Source organism: Bactrocera neohumeralis, chromosome 5, assembly GCF_024586455.1.
Source record: "Bactrocera neohumeralis isolate Rockhampton chromosome 5, APGP_CSIRO_Bneo_wtdbg2-racon-allhic-juicebox.fasta_v2, whole genome shotgun sequence".
Classification (NCBI taxonomy): domain Eukaryota; kingdom Metazoa; phylum Arthropoda; class Insecta; order Diptera; family Tephritidae; genus Bactrocera; species Bactrocera neohumeralis.
In genome coordinates, this window is record NC_065922.1 from 40,308,526 (window position 1) to 40,334,019 (window position 25,494).

General features: G+C 35.0%; 3 protein-coding genes across 5 annotated transcripts in view; 1 reads left to right on the forward strand and 2 right to left on the reverse strand.

Annotated features, from left to right (window-relative positions):
- On the reverse strand, positions 1 to 3,249 carry LOC126759676 (cell cycle control protein 50A). The gene is made up of 7 exons (XM_050474676.1): positions 3,036 to 3,249; positions 2,577 to 2,845; positions 1,254 to 1,455; positions 986 to 1,185; positions 793 to 928; positions 549 to 714; positions 1 to 394 (listed from the first exon to the last, which is right to left on the reverse strand). The coding sequence occupies exons 1-7, from the start codon at positions 3,088 to 3,090 to the stop codon at positions 349 to 351; spliced, it is 1,074 nt and encodes a 357-aa protein (XP_050330633.1). The 5' UTR covers positions 3,091 to 3,249; the 3' UTR covers positions 1 to 348.
- A 1,127-nt stretch (positions 3,250 to 4,376) lies between these two features.
- Positions 4,377 to 11,537, forward strand: LOC126759674 (REST corepressor). 3 transcript variants are annotated; one of them, XM_050474672.1, is made up of 11 exons: positions 4,377 to 4,760; positions 5,111 to 5,391; positions 5,466 to 5,513; positions 5,578 to 5,712; positions 6,042 to 6,256; positions 6,338 to 6,505; positions 8,212 to 8,621; positions 8,758 to 8,959; positions 9,745 to 9,909; positions 9,977 to 10,351; positions 10,422 to 11,537. In XM_050474672.1, exons 2-11 carry the CDS (start codon positions 5,208 to 5,210, stop codon positions 10,518 to 10,520), a joined length of 2,001 nt encoding a protein of 666 aa, XP_050330629.1. In that variant the 5' UTR covers positions 4,377 to 4,760; positions 5,111 to 5,207; the 3' UTR covers positions 10,521 to 11,537. The 3 variants fall into 3 exon arrangements, with proteins under 3 accessions (XP_050330629.1, XP_050330630.1, XP_050330631.1); XM_050474673.1 differs by lacking the exons at positions 8,212 to 8,621; positions 8,758 to 8,959 and having other exon boundaries at positions 4,383 to 4,760; XM_050474674.1 differs by lacking the exons at positions 8,212 to 8,621; positions 8,758 to 8,959; positions 9,745 to 9,909; positions 9,977 to 10,351; positions 10,422 to 11,537 and adding an exon at positions 6,575 to 7,273 and having other exon boundaries at positions 4,385 to 4,760.
- A 7,672-nt stretch (positions 11,538 to 19,209) lies between these two features.
- The window catches only part of LOC126758680 (homeobox protein unc-42), a 33,001-nt gene continuing 26,716 nt past the window's right edge, over positions 19,210 to 25,494 (reverse strand). Inside the window, exons 4-6 of the mRNA XM_050473029.1 lie at positions 23,406 to 23,582; positions 23,237 to 23,342; positions 19,210 to 20,267 (exon numbers count right to left, since the gene is read on the reverse strand). Coding sequence (XP_050328986.1) covers positions 20,161 to 20,267; positions 23,237 to 23,342; positions 23,406 to 23,582 — 390 coding nt within the window. The 3' untranslated portion in view covers positions 19,210 to 20,160. The remainder of the gene's footprint in view (positions 20,268 to 23,236; positions 23,343 to 23,405; positions 23,583 to 25,494) is intronic.

The following is a 25,494-nucleotide window of genomic DNA, read 5'->3' on the forward strand; positions in this document are numbered from 1 at the left end:
TATTTTTATTTCGTTAATTATTTTATTAAAATATTTTAAGCGAGGACTACATTGGTAAACAGGTACAATTAAAAACAAAAACAAAATCGTGGTGTAAAGAATAATTTAGGTAAAGATATTTAGAAAATTCTACATATGTATGTAGTTTGAAAATAAATGAAAGTGAAAGAATGAATAAATATTAACAAATTTCGCAAACTTGAATGTTCTACAGTTATGCTAATTATAGCTTTAAACCATTTATATTAACTATGTATTGCCTTTTAAAGCCTCAAACTACGTCCATACATCAAAATTAATTTGAGATAAGCATTACAGCGACCTCAGGCTCGCTCAATTGTGCTGCGATTACGAATAGGGTGTGCGCGGATTAACGTTGATCATTTCCGTAGTGCTGAAATACAAAATGTTTAATAAGTTGTTGTGAATAATGCATTTTACTTTATCTGAAAAGCTTTTATTTTTTTTTTTTTTTTACATGTTAGCTAAATAGAAAGGATAAGAGGTCAACATTTCCACCTAGAGTGGTTTTGTGTATTTATATTTACCTCTTGCTGCATTTGATATGTATGAATAACAATGCTACACCAAGCACTAGACATATGGATCCGACAACAATGTATGCAATGCCAAGGAATGGATTTTTACCGCCAAGTAGAGACGTCGTCGATAAAATCATTTTCTTAGAACCATCAAATGACGTCACAGGGTATTCTAACCACGATAAAAAAAATTAAATAAATATACTTATTATATCACATATACTTAAGCGATTTGGTATTTAGTACATACGATAAACTATTTCAAGTGTATAGGAACCCTTATTCAAACCATTTTGATAACCTGATTTGGAATGGTCAACTCGTCGATAAAGTTTACGAAAACTGGGCAAAGCTGCTGTACGCATCCAAACGATTAAATCTTCATTCTATAAGCAAATGTATGTAGATATATTATTATTATCATAATAGGAATTGTAACAAACTTGGAATCCATTATTGTCAGGGTTTTTAGGGTCCAGTTCCCAAAGTTCTTTTTGCCAAAACTTTGGCTTACTAAAGTGTTGTAGTGCCACAGTTAAATTTCCTGGTGGATTTTTAAATTTAATGTTTTTATCGGAGGGCCAGGCAATGCCGGTATTAAGTAGTGGCACTTCTTTTCCATCGAATTTCAGTTTTAAGGTATCTAGGTATGAAAATAAAAAATTAATTTTAGCAAGTATTTAAAATAAAGAAGACATGCCTACTACTAACCGTTGAAAAGCGAATTAGCGATGGCTCCACACGGCGCAATAGGTATATCTCCACCATTTTCTTCAACATAAGCGAATGGTATGCAATCTGACGATGGACTTGACGACAAGCGGCCCAATAACTGTTCATCATCCCTAGACTTTACATAACGGCGATGGTTCTGATAATAATTACTAAGGCCGTAATACATATAAACGTTTCCCTGAAAGTTATTAAATCATACAATTAGTTAATAACTTTTGGCTTTTAAACAAATCTAAAAAAAATTTAAAATGAAATGGGTCTAAAGCTTTGATTTCTTAAAACAAAAACGATTTTCGGTACAACACCACCGTAAAATTGCGGCCAATGAATTACAATCAGGTTTGATATCTTATTCACTTATGTAGGTATTTTAGGTCATAAACACACTGGTTTCATTAGTACATTTTACTTCATGTCCGCAATATTTATAATGAGATCAACATAATTTACTGATATGAGAAATATATGATATAAAATCAAGCCATAGCAGCAAAATTTAATATTGTGGGTAAACCAGGAAAAGGTCAAACAGATTCAGACCAAGGTGTACACCGATTTGATTCATATACGGCGTTAAAGCACATTACGTTTAAGAAAAGGTGTCCACTTAACTTCATTAAAATAATATATAAAATATTTTGATATGGTTAAGTGAAAGGATAAAATATAATTCAAAAATTTGTTATAAAAGTAGTGGTTGTAGTGTTGTCGTTCCTGAAGTATGAAATTTCACCAACTTTTAGTTGCTGATTTCTTGGCTGTACAATTAATTCAATAGTTTTAAACTTAAACGATATATTTTGGTACTGTCGTTGTTACAATCCGATTTCACCTATTTTCTCACCGAGTTTTGATTGATATCGCTTTAGGAGTTTGTGATATATATACATTAAAACTAATAAGAAGTCCAACGGTGACCCCTACTATTCCGACCCCCTAAACATTACAGTTTAGTCTTAATTTGGAACTTTGTTATAGCACATTATAGTTGTTGGCATAAAGACATTTTCCTATAAAGCTAAGGACAAAATTTTTTTAATTTTTACTCTAGTTATTGCTTGCACAGACTGACGGGCAGATAAACAGTATGATTTCTTCGTCTTGTCATCCTCCTCATTTATATATAACGATATAACTATCTTCATTGGCATTAGGTGCTACAAAAACATTAAGTGTGCAAAACTATTACATATATTTTGTAACAACCTCCCAACTAATTATAATTGGTATTGTAACTCTTTAGATTGTTTATTCCTAATTGTAGAAGCATTAATTTATTTCAGAGTTCTGAATACTTACTGTAAATTGCTTTGGTAGTTCAAATTCAATTTCACAATTGCAAGATCCATTGTAATTAGTAGTCAAATATTCTGCACAGGTCATGTTATATCCGACCCTTTTGCAGTTGGTATAGTCGTAAACAAATTCGCTAACTTCATCTGAAAAGTATAGCAATGCCACTCCTACAGGTATGAACAGAATTCCAATTACGAAAAATGTTGGCAATACAGTGCCAGCCGTTAGCACTGGCTGCCATGCAGGAAGCCGCTGCTGCTTAAAAGCCGAATCTAATATGGAAGAATATTTATTTTCATGTGAATAAGTCTTTTAATTCTTATTAACCAAATTTTAAATATCTACATACATATGTATGTACAGTTGTAGTCATTATTGATCCAAGTAATCAATAGAATTAGTCATTGCTTAGCGTTACAAAACCCTTCCAATTTCTTATTTTTTATATTCTTAGGGGCTTACCTGAAGGTTTTTTAGATTTCTCTTGCACTCCTGGAGTTTCAACTTCTGAGGCCATTTCTTCAAAACTTGCAGATATTCGCAAGACGCTTAAATATTAAATTAACTCGCTCTGTATACTTTTAATAAATTGTTTTAATATTTTAATAAAATACTGATTTGATATTCATATCACAATAAAAAACCAAACATCTTACGACCACTTTTACAAATGTCAAATTATCACAAAATATTTGTGACATTTGCGAATGTCAGTGAATGAAGATTAATAAACTTGTACCTTATGGAAGGCATACACACAACAATTAGTTGGTTGATTGAGTTGGGCTAGAAATTGCCCTTGTCGCTACATACGACACAACTTTTAATACAATTTTGAGGCCAACTTCATTTTGAATATTCACTTCGTTGCTTAAACTTCGTTGCTTAAACATGAGTTCGGAAGTTGTTGCTTTACTTATTATATATGCCGCGCTCTCTTCGACAGCCGAAATAAAATGGCGAAATCGTTTGAAATCGCACGACCAACCCAAACACGATCCAACTAATACAACCAACTTGACAAAATATCAAAAAATGTTGATTTTCAACAAATCAGTTGGTACAACTCATACAACTGCCCCATATACGTAACAATCAGTTGTACAATTCGATGAAATTGGTACAATAATTGGTGCGTGTATGCCTTCCATTATGGTTATTACAAAGCTATTCGAACCTTTAATTCTACACTTTTTTCAGTAAAGATGTTATGGTAAATAATAGAGATATAAAACTAGAGTTTTATTAAATAATCGGAAAAATATCTTCAACACCTAATGATATCTTCTGAAATGAATTTCAACAGTTATTTATATTTTACCTATATGTGATACAAACATTGCTTTTACTGACTTTAAATCAATTATTATAATTTATTATTAATGTTTAATTTTTTCGTTATCGTGTTTCGTTATGGTTTTATACATATTTTTTTATTTTGTATGAACACACATTTGTTATATATCATTTTGAAGGAATTGTATTAGTGAAAATTCTTTAAATAATGTGTGAAATATCTTTCGAATATTTAATACCATTTAAAATTTTTATTTCATTTATATAAATTACATAATTTTATGTTAATTGTTGAACACCTCTATTCATAATGTCAACTCATAATCTTACTGAACATAGCAAAGAGTGATGCCTAGCTGAATGACAAAACTATATTATACATTGAACATACCGTGGAAAGATATCGTAAATTCAAAATATGTCATTTATGAATTAAATGGCATATTATTTACATATTACAGACTTAAATTCTTCTTGTTTTTAGTAAACCCTCAATATTGTTTGTGATTTTGTCAAATATTACTTATTACAGGGAATGCGTTTGTTTAATTAACGGGGTTACGTACACATTTACTACGGTCGTTTTTAAAAGTGAGCTGTTAATTCAGCAATGCGCTTACAAAGCAGCGGCTGAGAAATTTACCTGCCCATTCATTGTGATTGTGGCAAGAAGCGAGGTTGTTGCAGTTGTTTCTTAGGACGCTCTCGCATTTTAAATAGTTTGACTACTATTGCCGGAGATAGTAGTATCTGAAAGGCTGTAGGATCTAAGATAATATAAGAGTCACGGTGGAACGCATTACAGGTGCTAAAGGAGTATTTAATAAATTGCTAAGCAAACGTACCAAGTCTTAGCGAAATCAACGTTGTCACACTAGGGGAACAGAAAAGGTAAACTTTTGAAAACTTTTAAGTTGTGTGGCTTATTTGTGTTGAAAAGAAGTGCAGAGAACTGAATTTTTGAAAATATGAAAAAACAGCAGCTAAGCTGGGAAACTGTCGCTTTTGTTTCAGCTTGTTTGGAGAATTTACGATCTACGGTTGTTTAAAAGTGAGCTGTGAAAGTGGTAAATGACACTGGGCGAAACCACTGAATGGCCTTTTTGTCGCATAGTTTGCATGCTTCTTCTTATTCACTTTCTTTGCTCTGTGCTGAAACGACTACTCAGTTTATTTCAATTTGCAAATGCAGTGTGTAAAATTTGAAAAAGTAAGCCTGTTATCTTATTAATATTTTGTAGAACGAAATATCCCATTTAATTGCTTGGGATACGGAAACAATTACACAAAAGCTCAAAACTGGAGAAACAAAATCGTGTGAAGTTGATTCGAGACAAAATGGTCCTGGCTGAAAGAAATTCAGAGCTGGTGCGTAATGGGAGACGATCACGCGGTCCAAGTCCAAATGGGCACGGAGGAGGCGTTGCTGGGGGTGGTACAGTGGGGGCAAGTACTAATATTGGGAACAGTGGAGGTGCTGGTGGTACTGGAACTCCGGAAACTAGTTCCGACGATGACAATTGTGAGTTAAAAGTTTATATAAAGTATTTAATCCTCAGAGAACAAATTCGAATCCCTGTTCTTTTTTCCCCTCAGCAATTAAACGAAATGGAAAATCCAAAGCAAAACAGAGTGAATATGAAGGTTAGTTAAAAAATATATAGGCGTGGAATTTTTTATAATTAAAAAAATATAATAATAATTTCAGAGAAAATTCGTGTTGGTCGAGACTACCAGGCAGTATGTCCACCGTTAATACCTGAAAATGACCGTAAACCAGAGGGCTTAAATGATCGAGCACTTCTGGTATGGTCGCCCACTAGAGAAATACCAGATGCAAAACGTGAGTACGATATTGATATAAAATAACATATACATTTTAATGTATGGTATTAACTAAACCTAAATGAAAAGATTCAGGTTCAACATTCAAAAACTTTAGTTATGTATGTATTTTATTTATTTATTTTTTGGTGGAATGACTCATTCTTTAATTACAGTAATATGATGCTTTTACTTTTTGTTGAAAAATTGTAGTTTGTTTTATGTAGGAAAGTTGTAATGAGTAGTTATTATTATTATCGAAAATTCTAATATCTGAAAGTACGATAGTTATATATAAGTAGATAAAGTGTAAGCTAATAAAGTAAAATTTGGTAATGTATATTTCAGTTGAAGAATATATATCAGTAGCTAAAGAAAAATACGGTTATAATGGCGAACAGGCATTGGGTATGCTATTCTGGCACAAACATGATTTGGAACGTGCCGTAATGGATTTAGCTAACTTTACACCTTTCCCCGATGAGTGGACAGTAGAAGACAAAGTGTTATTCGAACAGGCTTTTCAATTTCACGGCAAAAGTTTTCATCGCATTCGTCAAATGGTAATTTTAATATCTGGCCAAACAAATCTATTCTGGAGCGTAATGTTTCAATTTTATATGTTCCAAATATATGCTTTATAGTTGCCCGACAAATCAATAGCTAGTTTGGTGAAATATTATTACTCCTGGAAGAAGACGCGCCACAGACAAAGCGTTATGGACCGTCAGGAGAAAGCAAAAGCAAGTAAAGAAGGTTCAGAGAACGGTAGTGAGAATGGCAGCAATGAAGAATCTGATACAGATGACAAGGTAATTATTAGTTAAAAATATTCGTATTTTAGGCATGAGTCAGATTCAAATTGAAATTGGTTTCTCTAGTTTTACAGTGGTTTAACAATAAATGCAAATTTTTATATTTAGTAAATAAAAATAATACAAAATATACAAATGTTAGTTGTATTTAGTTAGATATTAAATTTTTATTTCGTTTTTAAATTATGTTTTACACTAACATTTATTTATAACTGTATTTATATAACTACCATAAAGTATCACTGATTATGTTTTTAAATAGAGGCAATCAATTCATAGTACCACATAAGCAGATTAATTCAGGGAGCTTAATGCAGCTGATGTTAACATTTTTCCAAATCAAAAAATTCAACTCGTCAAGATATTACCTAAATATACTCATACACAAATCATAAAAATTATTTATTCATGTTCAAAGCAAATTACGTTTCGACCACCACATTGTATCGAAAAAAACACTCAGATATATTATTAGTAGCAGTTTTGAAACAGACATTATGAAGACCATGGGTATTCCTTACTCAAGTAAATGGTCTAAGCCCTCGACTCATCGCATCCAAAATTTTATGATAAATTTATCACGCATAGTACACTATACTTAATTGTATGTATTTATTGTTAGTTAATTTTAGATTGTAAGACCTTATCCATAATGAAAGACTGTTTATAGAACTTCTACTAACAGTAAATGATAGAATAGTATATACATAGTACATAAATAATTGTCAATAAATCATTTATTGTCTGCGAGAAGATTAAACAAAATTCATGTGTTTCTTTCATTTTCAAATATTTTCGTTAAACTCTTTATAGTACATACGTTTACATTGTATTGCTTGCCTTATAATTTTAATGTATTTTTTTTTTAAGTTGGACAGCATAACTTTGTCGCGAAAGTTTGGTTTATAATTAAGAGTTCAAATTAATTCAACTAGTTTGCTTATAAATAGATATCCAATGCAGGTTTTGAAATAAATTAACGCTTATCAGGCTCGTTAACTACATATCTATGAATGAGTTTATTTGACAGAAATGATTTTGTTTCTTGCATACCCAATATTTAACTTTATGTACTATGAGACATACAACCTATTTTTCATTCATGTTTAAAATTTGGAGCTAGCAAAAAATTACCCCATTTATTTTCAGAAATCATATTTAATGCAAGTCTATTCTTTATAATAATATTTATACTTTTCACTGACAATTTTCATTCCCATATCAATCATTATGTATCATTCCATTACATTTTACATTTACTTTTATTGAAACTTGTTTCTTTCGAAAATCTATTTCGCCATTCTTGCAAAATCTTTTTTTTACATGTATCAATAAAATTCGAATGCCCAAAGTGTGGTAGAAAATTTGTTTCGCTGTGTTTAGGTCAGATCTATGCAAATGTATGTATGTATATCGATGCCGCGTCGAGTCCTTGTCTGATTGTTGTTGCTCGTGGCGTGCCATAATTTAGCCATGCCCTTTGGGCTGGCCTTTTGTTTTCGGACACATGCAATAATTTTGTTTGATAACTTCTTTATGACCTTAGTAGCTTTATATTTGATGCAAATAATAGTTAAATTTAAATTATGTCAAAGTTAACCGGCCGTTCTCTTTATCTCTCTTTCCTTTATCGCAACACGCACACTCGTGACACACAATACCTACCAACAACATTTCAACAAATTATCTAAAATTGCCTTTAGGATCAAGCATTGGCTACAACTTCCGGGTTTCAAGATCAAATGAAAATAGGCTGTGCCACTTCTGCCGATTTACCGAACAAATTAAATAAATTAAGCGAAAACGGTGGTGTTTCTGGTAGCAGCATTGGCGGTGGCGACGCCGACAGTGAGAACACAGCGGCTTCTGTTTCGTTAAATATGATCGCCCAAGGACGAGACAGTGGTCTAGTTGCCAATGTTGGTGCTCTGGCAGTTGGTATCAAACATCAACGCCAACAAACGCCGCCCAATACGGCGAATACCGATTCGTCATGTTCCAATGCAGACTCAGCAGGCTTGAGCGGTTGTTGCACCAATTGTGGAGTTCCATGTAGTGTGCTTAATGCATCGCCACACGGTAAACTATGTTCAAGTTGCCACCACCATTGGAGGTACATATACATATATAAAACAATAACAATTACGTTCTTGAATTTAAAACGTGTTAAATTCCTTCTTTATCATTGTATGTCATCGTTGTTGCGTGCCAAATAAAACAAAAAACCGAAACCCAATGGCGTGCTGTAGACGTACCGGTAATAAGCGTCCCACTTCCGGTCCATATTTTGGTAAGCGGTCGCGCGATCGCAATGCTGAAAGACATAAACGTAAACCACCTCGCGGCATGTACATCAATCACGACGATATTGTGGCGCTGGCCAGAGCCAATGACAATCAAGACGAACTGCTCGCTAACACAGACAGGGAAATCGTTTCGCTATTGAGCCAAGTAAGAAATCGGAATTTGCAATTTCCATTTGAAAACTATTGCTAATAAAACCACATACTTCATGCATACATTCAAATATATTCACCACTTTTTCGTGTTGCTAATAGTTAAAACCCACAAGTTTATGGTTATGACAACACTACCAATCTAATCGTAATCCCAAGTGAACCTTGTGTTTTTGTAGTAGCAACAGAACATAGTCCTCAATTACGAGTTTACAGTCTTGGATGGAAGAAGATGCGAGCCCGTTCCAAACGTAGACCCGACAGTTTTTTTTTATTGTTTTCTAAGCTAACTGATTTAATAGTTGTGAACAGAAGATTGTCAAGCCATGGAACAAAAAGTCGTATAGCATCATTTGATAACTAAGCAACTTTTCATAATAATAGCGCGTATAAGCTTAGTTCTGACCATTTTTCTTATGCTACAACTATATTTACATATACATATATTTCTCTTTGAAGCATGTGCAAGACAATATTAGAAATAGTTAAATTTTCAGTTATTGTGTGAATATTTCGCTACATAGGAAGCTGCAACTCAAATACAGTGTAACCTTTCAGAACGGTAAAACATATCTTGTGAAAAGCCTGGCATCCTTTGAATATATATGTAGGTCTATAAAACAGGGAGATGTAGGTTCATATATTCAAATTCATTTCATGAGCATAGATCACATGTGGACGCATAGCCAGATTCATCTCATCATTCAGCTTCATTCATTGGCCGCAATATGTCTCAGACATGTGTTGCAATCCCTTAATTTTATTTTCAATGGCTTACAGGTTCAGCTAAACAAACAGAATATATCCGCGCTGAAACGTAAGAATTCAGAGGGATTAGACGATATGCGCCCAGCTGAGAACACGAATCGAATCAATTCAAGATGGTCCAATGATGAGGCTCTGCTCGTCGTACAGGGTGTGCGTAAATATGGCAAAGACTTTCAGGTACTTCCACACTATAACAACCTGTGTTTTTACTAAATTAGAATTTATACAAAAACATCACTTACAGACAATAGCCGAAACTATTGGCACGAAGACTGAAGCTCACGTGCGTACCTTTTTCGTAAGCAATCGTCGGCGTTACAATTTAGACCAAGAACTAAAAAAGTATGAGGCAGAGAAAGAAGAAGCAGCAGCTACTGCCACTGCTACTGCAGCTGCAAGTGAAACAACTAACTCCAACAATAAAAAAGACGACTTAAAGAAAAGAGAGCCGTCAGCGGCAAATGCAACAGCCATTGGCGTTAGTGCCATTTCGTCTGTTATTGCCGATGAATCGGATAACACAACCTCAAGTGAAGCAACCGTAACCAAGTCTACCAAAGACGAATCCAAGTTTAATAATAGCAATACCAATTTACATAAGGATAACGTTATAATGGAGGTGAGCTTCAATAATATACATACTGAAAATTATATTTAATTTTCTATTTTTATATATATATATTCCGTAGATTGACTTAGATGCTGATCAAAATGATATGCAACCACCAGCCAAGAAGTTCGCTCTAAACGTCAACGAACAAGATTTCTCCAAGGTCAGTGCAACCTAAATGAGAATTCATTTAGACGCACAAACATCTGTGGACCAATGGTGGTGAATAATGCTAAATGACACAATGCAGGTGTTTGACACGCCTTAAGTTTTATGCATATGCACATGCATACATATTTATATATATTGAATACTTGACGATCCATCCTATTATCCTCATTAAACATGGCAGGAGATACTGAAAATTGGTATCAATAGAAATCTTAACACAACTCTACTATCACAAAAATTAAAGTCAACAAAATTCCTTGACAGCAATGTGTCTAAGATAAGTATAGCTTTAGTTCACTTGATATGAAACTTAAAACTCTGAACAACAAATTAGTTGGAAGACGAGTGGAACGGAAATATATGGAAAATATAAGAATATCTACCATTTTAATTAAAGAATTAGTCTAGAGATGCATTATATGATAGGTAAATGTGCGCTGTATATATATGGGCCTATCAGGTGTTAGCATTGCCAAATTAATCTAAAGTTGTATTAAACAAATATTATATAAAAACTTGGAACAAAATATAGGCAACGCGCATGTAACACCATGTTTTGAACTATTAGAAAACATAAGGCTAAATAACATTTTTATTACTCATACTTTATTATTTACATTGCCATCATTTTCTGTCCTTTAATTTAGTTACTATTTCTCTTTATTATTTTATTCTTCTCATTATTAATATTAGTATTGTGTTTAAAAACTCTTAAAAGTATTTTGTTCCCAGCAATTCTACAATTATTTGAGTTTTCTTACAAATTTCTATGATACATTACATTTCATAAACTTAGAAAATATTATATATTATTAACGAAATGCTTGATTAACATATTCACATCGCAATTATTAATAATATCTTATATAAAGCTGCGTAACTTTCCGTTGGCTTTTTAAATTGCACTGTGCCGTAATTTCATTTCTACAAAGAAGTTTTATTGTATTATTCCGAGGGCACTACAAATAAATGATGTATGATATACTTTCTTACTTCTCTGCATAAATTTTAAAAACCAGGAAAACGTGGCTTGTCATTTCTTAACAGTAGTGGTAATTTTCCCTGTGGGTTTTGGAGAGAAATAGTACTTATAGTATAATAGCAAAAGGGACTGAGCTAAATCCACTTAAAGCCGTTAGCCTTAAAAAATTAGTTTGACAATTTATTCAGGCAGTAGGCGAGAATGAATCGAATTTTTCTCTTTTAGGACTCGTTAAACATATAAGTATGTCAAGAATGAGTTTACACGTGGAAAATAAACACACTTTCTATTTCAGTGGCAAAATATACTGCTTTTTTACTTCAGTTTAAATTATTTTTGTGTTCTGAGTGTTATTTTTGTCAGTTCGTCGTTCCATCGAATGCGATATTCGCCATTGCCAATGCGCAAAGGACCATAAATCTTCCGCAGTACCTTTCTCTCAAAAACTCATAGTGCTGACTCATCAGATGTCATCGTCCATGCCTCTGCACCATATAGCAGGACGGGGATGATGAGTGACTTGTAGAGTTTGGGTCTTTGTTTGTCGAGAGAGGACTTTACTTCTCAATTGCCTATACAGTTCGAAGTAGTACCTGTTGGCAAGAGTTATTCTGCGTTGGATTTCGAGGCTAACGTTGGCGTTAATACTGGTTCCAAGGTAGACACAGTTATCTACGGCTTCGAAGTTATGACTGTCAAGTGCGAGTGCGACAAACAGTCGTCGTTTGATAACGGGAGAAATTTTTCAAGCCAATGATAAAAATATCATCGACGTACGCCAGCAGCGGTACACTCTTATAGAAGATTGTACCTTCTCTATTTAGCTCTGCAGCTGGTAATATTTTCGCCAGCAATAGATGGAAGAAGTCACGCAATAGGGAGTCTCCTTGTCTGAAACCTCGCCTAGTACCAAACGTCAGCTTACGCAACCGTATTAGCTTTGCGGAGATACCAAGTTCAGATATAGTGGCATAGAGGCAATTCCTTTTCGTACTATCGAAGACTGCTTTAAAATCGACGAAGATGTCCAGTCCAAGTCCAAGCAAGTGACTGCAGGGATGATTTCTGCAAAAACTTGAGGATTTTGTTGCGGCTCTGTACTTTGGCGATAATTGCAGTCGTATGAGGAGTGAAGGATCATTGACTATCATAGGTTGCTCCTAAAATTTTTGGATTATTGACAGTCGCCATCGACTGCAATATTAAGTTGAAGTCTGTACTCCTTCGACCAGTTTGTAAATGTGTCGCTGTGGATTTAGTGGAGGAGAGTGTTAAGTTCCGTGCAGAGAAGAAGCGAGAAAAGTCGGAGAGATACTTAGCTGTTTACCTTTGAATACATGTACTACAGAGTATCAGACAGTTTTGCCTTTAAGAACCCATAAGTAAAAAAGTTTTCTATACAAGAAATTGTACGGTCTGTTAGTAATACAGAATATGCTGTACTGGTCCGATTTGCACAATTTGCTCGGAGGTTCTATGGCTGCCTTGCCATGTCGAATTTCATGACGATATCTTGTAAATAAAAAAGCTTTCCTTGCAATGACTTTTTTGTTTTGTTCGATTAGTTTGTGTGGCAGGTATATCCTATAGAGGTCCGATATCAGCCGTTCCGACAAATGAGCAGCATCATGAGAAAAAACGTGAGTGAAATTTCGTAACGATATCTCAAAAATTGAGGGGACATGGCTGAATCGACTCAGATCATCAGGCTGATCAGTTATTTAATTCCTTATTTGAACTTTAGAGGCTCTCCGACGTTACATCCAAACATTCTTATATTGAATTGTGAAAATAGGAAAAACCATATAAAACCACGCCTACTTCCCTTATATACATACATATAATAAAATTTTGAAATTCTGCCTGATGTTATCATTTTACAAAATATAAATCGAATTTTAAGTGACCTAACTGCTATGCTTCATTTAGTTAATGACGTGCCGCCCTTCCGTAGTTACAACGTATGCTTTATTTAAGCTGCAATTAGTGAATTCGCTCCGCCCTTCCGTATTTGCCGCCCGTAGCGAACAAAATTTGTCAAAAGTTGAGCCCGTAGTGGCAATGTAGAAATCAGCTGTTCGCTTTTGTTACCATTTCACACAATTTTAATAATTGAATCGACAGCAATATGGAAGTGGACAATATTGATGAAATGTTTTTAAGTTCGAATTGTACACATTATATAAAAAGTATAAAAACAAAAAAGGCAGAAAAGCTATAAAATTCCAAGAATCAATATTCCAACAATCAATATAAAAAATAAATTTCAATATTATAATTTGGTGTTCAAAATAATAGGAGTGCATACTAAAATGCAATAAAACTAATAATAAATTAAAAAAATGGAAATTATGACTAGCATATAAGTTATTTTACTTAATATTTAGTAGAGTAACCGCCATTTTTTATTACTGCGACACATGTGCGGGACATGGGATCGATAAGATCACGACACCTTTTCAGCGAGATTTGGTGACATGTCTCGTGAACTGTGCTCCATTATTCCCTTGCATTTGATGGTCTACGGTCAGCAACACCTTTTTTAATATATGCCCATACGTTTTCTATGGAATTAAGGTCAGGCGACTGAGCAGGCTACGGCATAACCTCAACTTTATTGACCCGAAACCAATCCTTTGCAGATTTACTTGTATGTTTCGGGTCGTTATCTTGCTGAAACAACCACTTTAATGGCATATTTTATTTCGCGTATGGCAGCATAACTTTTTTCAATCTATTCACATACACGTACTGATCCATGGTTTCCTTTATTAGATGGATTGGTCCCACGCCGTTGTACGAGAAACTTCCCCACTTTGCACCACCCTTTTGACAGTCTTAAGAGTGTATTGCGGATTACATTTCGCATTTGGTGGACGACGGATATACTGCCTAGACCCTGTGGCACCAAACAAAACTACCTTACATTCGTCTGTCCACAAAATATTTCTCCATTTCTCCGGTTGCCAGTTGACATCTTCCTTGGCAAATTGGAGCCGTGCTCCAATTACGCTTCTATGTCAACTTGGAACTTTTCACGGACTCAGCGAAAATAAATTATGTTCATGGAAAGAGTGTTTATACTGTATACTTTACACTTTATTACGTAAGCAATTAGCATTGCAAAATTGTATCCCGTTATGTTAATTACTCCTTGATTTGTGTGCTGAAAAGTGAAGGAATCAAATGGAATTTAAAATTCACCCATTTTTACACTGTGACATAGGAATATGAGAATGTATGTGATTTCACCAAAAAGTGAGCGGTGCTACCCCCCTCGTCAAATTTTCACACCAGCTCCCATAAATCCCTCTCATACCATCTCAAGGGTAAAATTTAATGTCTCTAGCGTATTAAGTTATTGATTTATCGCGCTTTTAGTGGTTTTTAACAGTACCGTTATATGAGGAGTGAGCGGGGTTATCATCCGATTTCATCCATTTTCACACTGTTGGTGGAAGTTCCCATAATATTTTGGCTTAATGTATTTTGTTGTTGTAGCTTTATTAGTTTAGGAGACATGTACATGAAACTTATTAGAGGGCGCGGCCACGCCCACTTTTTCAAAATTGTTGCTCGTAGTTGCCCCTTGCTACTGTGATGCCCTGTGCCAAATTGGAATTTTATATCTTAATTTAGTTCTTAGTTATGGCACTTTATAAGTTTTCAGTTAATGACGTTTTGTGGGCGTGGCAGTGGCCCGATTACGCCCATATTTTTTTCGGAATCTAATTGTAGAGTGGTTCCAGTTATGGCCTGTTCTGCTTAATAGTTGCCAGGGTATCACTATGCCCTAGAACCCATAGCAGGTTTGTCATGAAATAGGTTGTTAGATCCACTAAGAAATCAAAGCATTCCTTCACTAACTTTGACGAAGCCCTGGGAAACATCATTGATTTCAAAGTCGCTTGGTTATTCATATACAAATATGTATAAATATATATTGCTAGTTGTGAGCAAACTACTTGTCTTCTTCTTCTTAATTGGCGTAGACACCGCATACGCGATTATTGCCGAGTTAACAAAAGCGCGCCAGTCGTTTCTTCTTTTCGCTACGTGGCGCCAATTGGATATTCCAAGCGTAGCCAGGTCCTTCTCCACTTGGCCCTTCCAACGGAGTGGAGGTCTTCCTCTTCCTCTGCTTCCCCCGGCGGGTACTGCGTCGAATACTTTCAGAGCTGGAGTGTTTTCATCCATTCGGACAACATGACCTGGCCAGCGTAGCCGCTGTCTTTTAATTCGCTGAACTATGTCAATGTCGTCATATATCTCCGACAGCTCTTCGTTCCATTGAATGTGATATTCGCCGTGGCCAACGCGCAAAGGACCATAAATCTTTCGCAGAATTTTTCTCCCGAAAACTCGCAACGTCGACTCATCAGTTGTTGTCATCGTCCAAGCCTCTGCACCATATAGCAGGAATTATTCTCTCCAGAAGCAGGTTGAAGAAGTCGCACGATAGGAGTCGCCTTGTCTGAAACCTCGTTTGGTATCGAACGGCTCGGAGAGGTCCTTCCCGATTCTGACGGAGCTACTTGTCAGAACAATAAAACTTTCTTTGGTTGCTGTGATATCTACTTGGAAAACACTGCAATGGTCTGGTAAACGGAAGGCGTATTTGGTATCTAAGCTTGATTATATACTTAGTTAGGACCCATCCGTATAGATGCTTATCTCTGCGTCTCTGTTCACCTCGCCCCTTTCCTACTCTTTCTGGAAGGGATAGCAATATTGGGGGACCGAGTTCAATTTCAGTGCTCTAGGATTTCGAAAATCCGTGACCTGCTGACCTGAGCATCTGAGACGTTCAGAGATGTCCGCTTCTAGTATGTCTCCTGGTTGGATATTTTTAAAAGCTATATCCATATCTAAGAACTAGAGTATATTTTTTAACCTCTAAAGAGTTTTCAATCTCTGCTACCACTAATTAACTTTTTTTCTGTGGGTTTTCCTTCAGTAAACGCATTTTGAGAAACAGCCAGTTTTTCTGAGTTTAATTATGTGTAATTCTATTGATATTTCCAATATTTTAGTGAGGAATGAGAAAAAGCAATTTGGTCTGAAATCCTTGGAACCAATTATGTCAGCTTTTGCCCGCCCTAAGCTCATGTTACTATTTTTATTTTCCTCCGTAACGAAGGAATATAGTTAAATTACAGCGTCCCCTCAAGAATAGTTACTAACCAGACTATTATATAGTTCTGAGGGTGCTGTAATTGAGTCGCGAATAAATCGTTTGGTTCCGTCGATTTTACGGGTTTAAAATTGTGGCATTATTCTTCTAAGTCGAGATGCTTCCGGCGTATTCTCGATATCACTGCACTGCATCCTTCAATCCTTATGTATTTTTATACCCTGATCAGGGTATATTAAGTTTGTCACGAAGTTTGTAACACCCAGAAAGAAGGATCGGAGACCCTATAAAGTATATATATAAATGATCAGTATGTCGAGCTGAGTCGATTTAGCCATGTCCGTCTGTCTGTCTGTATATATACGAACTAGTCCCTCAGTTTTTAAGATATCGTTTTGAAATTTTGCAAACGACATTTTCTCTTCAAGAAGCTGCTCATTTGTCGGAACGGCCGATATCGGACTACTATAACATATAGCTGCCATACAAACTGAACGATCGGAATTAAGTTCCTGTATGGAAAACCTTCACATTTCACAATGTATTTTAACAAAAGTTGGCACAGGTTATTTTCTAAGATAATAATGTAATCTCCGAAGAAATTGCTCAGATCGGTTAACTATAGCATATTGCTGCCATACAAACTGAACGATCGGAATCAAATGCTTGCATGGAAAACTTTCGCATTTGACGGAAACTTCCTAATTTGACGACATAATGAACGTTTAACAAGGCATTCAATGAGCTCTTTAACCAGCTGTAAAGAAGAAAAGGACAGTTGAATCATCGAATATATATCCTTTCGCTTTATCTTCTAAATTTCTGCTTTGAGCTTCGATTTTTGCAGTTAAATTTTGGAATCTTCTAAATTTAGGTGACTCAAATGAAATTTTCAAGAACTTCATCGGAGAAGTGGGGAGCTCTCTCGCAGTTCCCCTCACGTGGATCCGCCCCTGATTAATATCAATTTATCAATTGCCTTATGTAACTATAAAGCGAATATACCAGTTATCACTCACCTTGTTTGGAAGACTACAGAATAATACAAAACTCTTAACCACTATTACCAATAACAACAACTAATTGATTCAATAAATTCAGTTTTATATTTAATAGTATTTTCTTAGATTTTTTACAACATAGAGTGGGAAAATTGCATTTTATATTTTTTGAATATTCTGGGCTTAAATCATAAAATAGTATTATTCAATTGTAATCAATTAGTTAGTAGTTAGTACTTAATTACTCATTGCTTAGCTACAACTTACAAGTACATATGCATTAGAATCATTACAATAGGGTTGCATCAGCCGTTTCGTGTTAGTCAAATTACACATTTGTCATTGGATTTATTTAGCTTTGTTGCAATTAACTGTATTCTTAAGAGTAGACTATCTTTAAAATGAAGAATTTGGCATCAGAAATAATGTTGCAGAAATGCAAATACATATGTATGTATGAGTATCGCAATTGTGCGCACTCGTGTAGATCGTTTCTAGTTATATGTGTGTATGTGTTTTCCGGTTATATACAGGAATCTATCAAATGTGTACTTTTGCAATTCTTATTTGGCACTTTCGTACACATTTCCTTGCAATAAAATGTACACGATTATAAAAGTCGGTTGTCAGTAGCTACCATGTCTTACAAACATGCAATTACAATATATTTGTGTATTTACTATATATACATACACGCATGTACATACAAACATGAGCGCAGGAGCACTTTCCCCTTGCTCAACTTCTTAAGGCTAGAATTATTTACAATAAAATTGCATTAAGTTTTTATTCAGTTTTCTCTCTAGATATTTATAAAATTGCCATTTAACTTACACGGTAATTCATTCGCATATGAAACATAATAACTCCCAAGCATATACATATGTTACACACGTATGGAAATGTATATGTAATACCTGCATATAGTCAAGATGCGTATCGACGTTTCATATTCGCCACAAAAAGTCGTGATTTTAATCTCTTAATTTTTTTAATTCATAAAAAAGTTAGTTTTTACATAGAAGAAACCCATACATTTTGCATCTCGCGTTGTGTAGGTGTGATCCGGTTACCCAAGTAGGCTTTATAAAGGCAAGATATTGTAAAAATCTCAAACAGTTTTGTGATTGCTTGACTCAGTATTGTTTGATGGTCACCATTAAAGAGAAAATACGCCTTTTTTTACAGTTTTTCTTCGATAAAGACGAAGATGCATGGAAATGCGCCAATTCTATTCCAATAATTTAGGCATCAAAGATGGACCACGATATGGAGTTCTAATTGTCTAAAATATCGATAAAACAAGAAAAAACGTTAACTTCGGTTGCACCGAAGCTAAATACCCTTCTCAGGTGCATTTCTGTTAGTAACTATGTGTTCAGTTTGTATGGCAGCTATATGCTATAGTTAACCGATCTGAACAATTTCTTCGGAGATTACATTGTTGCTTTAGAAAATAACCTGTGCCAACTTTTGTGAAGATACATTGTCAAATGTCAGTTTTCCATACAAGAACTTGATTCCGATCGTTCAGTTTGTATGGCAATCGACTCAGCTCAACATACTGATCATTTATATATACATATACTTTATAGGGTCTCCGACGCTTCCTTCTGGGTGTTACAAACTTCGTGACAAACTTAATATACCCTGTTCAGGGTATAATAATGAAAGTTGTCAAATATAAACGTCACGTAAGCACGTCTTTAAATGAGACTGACTAAAAAGGAGGCCCGATATACATATGTGTGTCAATGAAATTTTTAACTACAAATCTCTACTGAAGTGTGTCACAACTGACAACATCAAGCAAAACAGCGCTGATCACGGTGACCCTTTTCAAATGACCTAAATTAATCATATATAGTAATTTAAATTAAATATTTAAATTATTACAAAAAAAAATGAATTTCCCTTTCAGGAATAAATCTTGGATATAATAGATCTTAAACAAAAAAATTAGAGCCGATGTGAAGAAAAGAGTTCTTGACAAAACGAAAATCAACGACATAAAAAAATAATGAAAGAATCAAGCACCAGAGTCTTTGGACTTCTAATCTTAACTCCATCGCAGTAAAATACTTTCAAAAATTACTGAAGAGTGCACATTAAATCCACAAAAACTTGGGCAATATCATATTTAGAATATATGTAGAAATCCATTTTTAGGTTCTATGATTTCAATACGCACCTTGGCTTTATGCTTAGGTATATGTACACAACATTCACATTGTCACAATTAATCATACATAATATACACTTTATTTTGTTTTGGGACTTATAAATTATTTTTTCACTTTCCATTTGATCATGCTATTTTTGATATTGCGATTTGTTTTAAAAAACGTTTAACAAACTTGCACCTGACATGGGTGACACTGTCCATATTCTACCTACATACATTAGTAATTCATCACTTGACGGCATTCCTTTAAAATACAAATATTGAATAACCCAGAGAACCAGGATCCCCATTTTCATTTCATAGCTCCATATTTGTATTTTAAAAGAAGTCGTCAAAAGTCTTCGATTATGTTTGATATTGCAGCATTGGCGCGGATAAGTTAGGATGGTGCGAACTGTTCATGCGTAAGGCTGATAAGCTTTTGTTGTACCATTCATCCTCCGGTGACATACCTTGAAATATAAAAATGCATTTATGTAAAAGTTAGTAAAATTTTGATGCGTTTATGAGGCTACATATTTTCTATTTTAGTGTTTGTGATTGTAAGCTCTGATATCTAACGTCAGTAACGTCTTCAATACTAATGGCAGCGAATATCAACACGACCAATTAATATTGAAGAACATACTTATGTACGTATAGTATAAGAATAAAAGACCTGCTATCAGGAAGAGCAGATACAAACTTACATCTACTACCACGAGGCATTAGCCTTTTCGAGAGCATACACTAAAAATGTGCCTGTATTATCTGTATAAAAGTAGGTGCCGCAGCTGCAAGCAAGAAGGGAATATGGAAACAGTTTTCCACTTCCTATACGAATGTCCAGCTTCAGTACAAATTCGACACAAAGATTCTTGGAACCCATCAAGCACTAAACCTTGAATAGTTGTCCACAAAAAGAATAGCGGACGTAAGTAGTTTCATTGAGATCACCAAATGCTTCGTGCGCAACAATGCAACGGAATAGCAAAGCTATAAGGCCTACGACCGTGCATCAATATAGCGCATCCAGCGCTAACTGAGCTTCTGGTGGCGGTAGTACCAGAAGAATGTGCTTATTACAATAACAACAACATGCGGGAATAGAAAATCAGTGATCCACGTATCATAAAACTGGATAAGATGAAGATTCTTGCAAAGCAATGGAATCAAAGATACAAAATATCACTTCCTACACACGGCATGAAGCAGTTATGCCATTTACGTTTCGAATTTATCATAATTATTTATTAAAATCTTAAGACAAGTATACTCTGCGGTTTTTGTGGAGCAGCTACTAAACGAAAAATTCACTTGCCAATCTTAGCGATAAACAACAACAAACTGTTTTATTGTGTAACAATACTAATGTGAACTAGGCCTGGAAATTTCATCCGGATAATTAAATTAACCGGTAAATTGGAGTCTCCACGGATCTAAACAAAGAATCCGTGTATTAGATTATCCTAATATTGTATATTATTTGGATATCAGGATAGGAGAAATTAATGCTACGGAACAATATACGGCAGATATGTAGGTAAGGAAGAATGAATACAGGTTTCGGTTTCGTAAAACACACTAAAACATAAAACAAAATGTTTTAAACCCTAGCATTGTTAAACTTCAACGTCTAAGCGCTTAAGATATGCGGACGACATTGTCATTTTAATAACGGATCATTCTCTATACAGTCCAGAATTGGTTATCACAAGCGAGTCTGGGGTTGAACCCGGATAAAACGGATCTGCTTGTGTTCACAAGAAAGCACAAAACACCTCTATAGAGGTTCCCTTCGATTTATGGGACACAAATCTCTCTCAAGAACCAAGTACCTTGGGATAGTCTTGAAAAGCAAACTGCTGTGGAAGCAGAACGTGGAAGAAAGAGTGAGGAAAACTAGAATGATTTATATGCAGGTTGGCAAATGCTCCGCACCACCTGGGGGCTGCACTGGTGCTACACAGCTATTGTAAGACCAATTCTGCTCTATAGTGCAGCATTAGTATGGTATACAGGCGTGCGGAAATCCACCTACCGTAAGCCAATGGAAATAGTTCAGAGGATCGCTGCGCTGTGTATAACGGAAGCTTTAAGAACAACTCCAATGGCGACTCTTGAACTGGTACTAAACCTACCTTACATAAAGAACCTTCGGGCATAGCTCGATGGGTAATGGCGGTTTGGCAAACACCGACTACATGATCCCACTTTTCAACTGGGAAAGAAGGTTCAAAGTAAATATAGAAAAAGATGGTTGGCGTATAGTTATGTTAGCTACGCGCAACACTCTAAACATTTATACGGATGGCTTGAATAGGCTGACGGGGTTATTGCGAGGATATACTTGTATTGTTCAGAGTTAGGCATAAGGCGGTCTTTTAAGTTTCCGAACCACTGCATTATATAATATTTCAAGCCGAGGTCTTAACCATTGCGAAAGCCGCGGAGCTAGCAGAGCAGTTATGGAAAATGTTGCCAGAAGCGAGCAACTTCACTTCTACTGTGTCCCAGGCCATAAAGGCATCGAGGCCAATGAAATAGTGGACCAAGAATGATGTACGGCTAACACCTGAAAACGTGATCAACATTGGGAAACCCATACATTGTCTATACTAACTGGTCACTGTCTCGTGGCGACACACGCCCGCAGAATGGGGCCGACAAACTGTGACTAATCCCTTTACCTTTATCAAATTAATCGATTCAACGCGTTCATATTTGAAAAATACCTAATAAGACATGTATGTATTTTCACATTTATATGTATGTACTTGTGTACATACTCGTATATAAGTGGGAATGCAATAATGTGAGCATAATGACTATCACTTATATGCCAAACGGAATAATCAAATTCAATGAAGTAAGCAATTGCCTCATTTCCCTTTATATTAGGTGCCGCAACGCCAAATAATTGATTTTGTCTAAGGCTTTCGTCTTTTTACTAAGGATCTAGTCTTGCATGTACTTTCAAGACGCTTTCGGTGCCTTGCCAATGTGCCTTGCCAAGGAGGAACTTCAATTTAAGAAACGGAAATGCGACCAATGCGAATGAGACTTTCTGCATATATGATGAATTGAAGAAGATAAATGCATAATTTCCTGCTAAAACATACATATGTTTGTATGTGTCGATATATGTTTATGCATGATTCTTTGAACATGCGAAGTTTTCTTGACTTATCCGTTCAAGCAGAACATCTTATAATCTGCGTATATTCGAAATGAGTGTTAGTACATATGTACATATGTACAGATACACATGTGAATATGTATGCAAATACATAATTGTATAAAACTCCTAGCTTTAATTATCTTCCTAACTAGGGCTCACTATTCATTGCAATTTAATTCAGCAATGTTGCTTAGGCTTAGTATAACACATAACACACACACATACACATAAAATGTTGCTATTTAACATAATTAAACATACCCATTGAGTCTTGCCGCACCCCCACGGAACCCATATTGCTGCCATGCGTCATTGTGAAAGGTTGTGTCATGCCAGGATATGAGGAAGCGCCCATTTGAAATAAGTCCTGGAAAAGAGAGTGGTAAATACTTTTCTGCAAAAATTGTGAAAAATGCGTTTTAAATCATACCTGTGGATATCGATTTATCGAATTATGATGTGGATAGGGTTGGTAACCACGTGATACACCATATCCTTGAATATTCCTCATCATACCATTGCAGGAGGGGATCACAGATGGAGCTAAAGCTTTCTGCAGCTGTTTTTCCTGTTTTCGGTATTTTGCGCGTCGATTTTGAAACCAAACCTTCGGAAAAAGAACAAATTTTTTCATTTAAAATATCTATTCTATTGATCAAGAATAAAATACCATATACATATACATATATTTCATTCACAATAAAACGTGTGCTGCTTTATATGATTATAAAGTAACATCGCCACAATTATGCCAGATTGTTGTTAAGAAAATCGAAATTCTTTACTCCGGAAATAAAGTTGAACTGCTGTGATGCATATCTAACTGAAGGACCAAAAAAGATTGGTGTCGAGTTTTACAAAAATATTAAATTTATGATGATAAGGAATCGTAAGTTCAAGATATTAGTTTGGAGGGCGCTGATGATCATCGAAAATATTGAAAGATACTGTTTTATTTAAAAAGCTGTTCTAAACTCAAACCTGAAAGTCTGGCCACAGTGGAAAGACAATGTGCATTTAACCGTTCAAAATTATTGCACAAATAAAACCATAATTTCTGTTACACATATCAAGAAATCTCCGGTTAATCGAGCGGCCCGCCAAAAACACTGAACTCAGTCCAACTCAAATATCTGCGATATGCCTTCAGTCAAAATTTACCTTCTTGAGGAACAATATAAACGGGCTTAAGGCACTTGGAGTGAAAATTTAGTGCATAAATAATATTTCTTTACTAAACAAGTGAAAACACAACAATGTGACACTCTTTCTTGTTAAATTAAATTTTGACTAAAAATTTTTAGTCAGAGACTTTTTAATTTATAATGACTATACCTCTACCTATATTTGCTGTAAAGTGTAAAAAGGAGAACAGAATGGCTAAAACGAGTTAGACGATTGTGTTTTGCCATCCTCCAGACAACTAGTAGAGTGGTAATCACGTGTTCGAGTTTATTTTTTAATACTTTTATAGAAATATTAATTTAAAAGTTTTGAAACGTTTTGTGGAGTTAAAATGGCTTCGATATCCAATTTTGTTTTTCGTAAATCTACCTAGTCGGACAAGAACTTAAATATGTGACTATGAGAATCACAACAGGCAGGTAAAGGTACGACGACGACCCACCACGACAGTAAGTTTTCATTTCGTTGGTACTCTTGTAAAATAGGCCAGTTAAGATTTTAGATGAGATATCAATCGCATCGACAGAATTTACAAATTCGCTTGCAGGATAAATAGTAAAACGTCCAGTGTTTAATAAATCTCCTGCTCTCTCATGCTAGGAAATGGTAAGTACTAGTAGTCACCTCCGATTGCCTGATCAATTTTGAATACATAGCACGTCATGTTTATAAAGAAACACGCTCGCAGTTTGACCGCTATTAAAACAATGTTTTCTATAGATTTAAGCCCCTCCCACTGTATTCGTAAATGTTGAGTTATGGTTTCAAAGCTCTCGGCATTGAACAGCGAGAGATCTCCTCCTGAGTTAGATGTGCTATTCAATTATCGAATGTTTTATGCGACATCGTAGCTTTGTAGGTCAATGAAACCAAAAATTTAGTTCAAACCGTGAAATTAAATTTGTGTTCATTTAATTTTAAAAACATCCGCCGACCGAACGTTCAATTTGTACTGAAACAATTACGTTGAATTATATGGGTATTCCTTATCTTTGGTTTTCACATAAATATTTCAGTTAGAACGCTTTAAAGTCAGTTGGCAAATGATAGCATCGGCAACCAGTGAATTAAATATGTGGAAAAACGTAGAGAGAAGAAAGTGGAAAAAATAATACGAAAATTGTATTTTCCTATACAAATGTATATATGTAAGTATGTATGTATATATGTGAGTGTTTGCTGGATGTATGTACATAGTTATGTATTACATTGACTGTATATTTGTTTTAATACAAATAAGCAAGTGTGTATGTGTGTATGTGCGCCATCAAATGGATCCTTAATTGAGTTACTCCGCCCACCATTCGTTCAGTTACAAACACATTTTCATCTAC

Coding starts and splice junctions, on each gene's coding strand:
- LOC126759676 (XM_050474676.1), bottom strand. CDS start 3,090: ATGGCCTCAGAAGTTGAAACTCCAGGAGTGCAAGAGAAATCTAAAAAA. Junction 1,186..1,253: donor CGCTAATTCGCTTTTCAACG/GTTAGTAGTAGG, acceptor TTTCATACCTAG/ATACCTTAAAACTGAAATTC. Junction 715..792: donor TACACTTGAAATAGTTTATC/GTATGTACTAAA, acceptor TATCGTGGTTAG/AATACCCTGTGACGTCATTT.
- LOC126759674 (XM_050474672.1), top strand. CDS start 5,208: ATGGTCCTGGCTGAAAGAAATTCAGAGCTGGTGCGTAATGGGAGACGA. Junction 6,506..8,211: donor AATCTGATACAGATGACAAG/GTAATTATTAGT, acceptor AATTGCCTTTAG/GATCAAGCATTGGCTACAAC. Junction 8,960..9,744: donor TCGTTTCGCTATTGAGCCAA/GTAAGAAATCGG, acceptor AATGGCTTACAG/GTTCAGCTAAACAAACAGAA.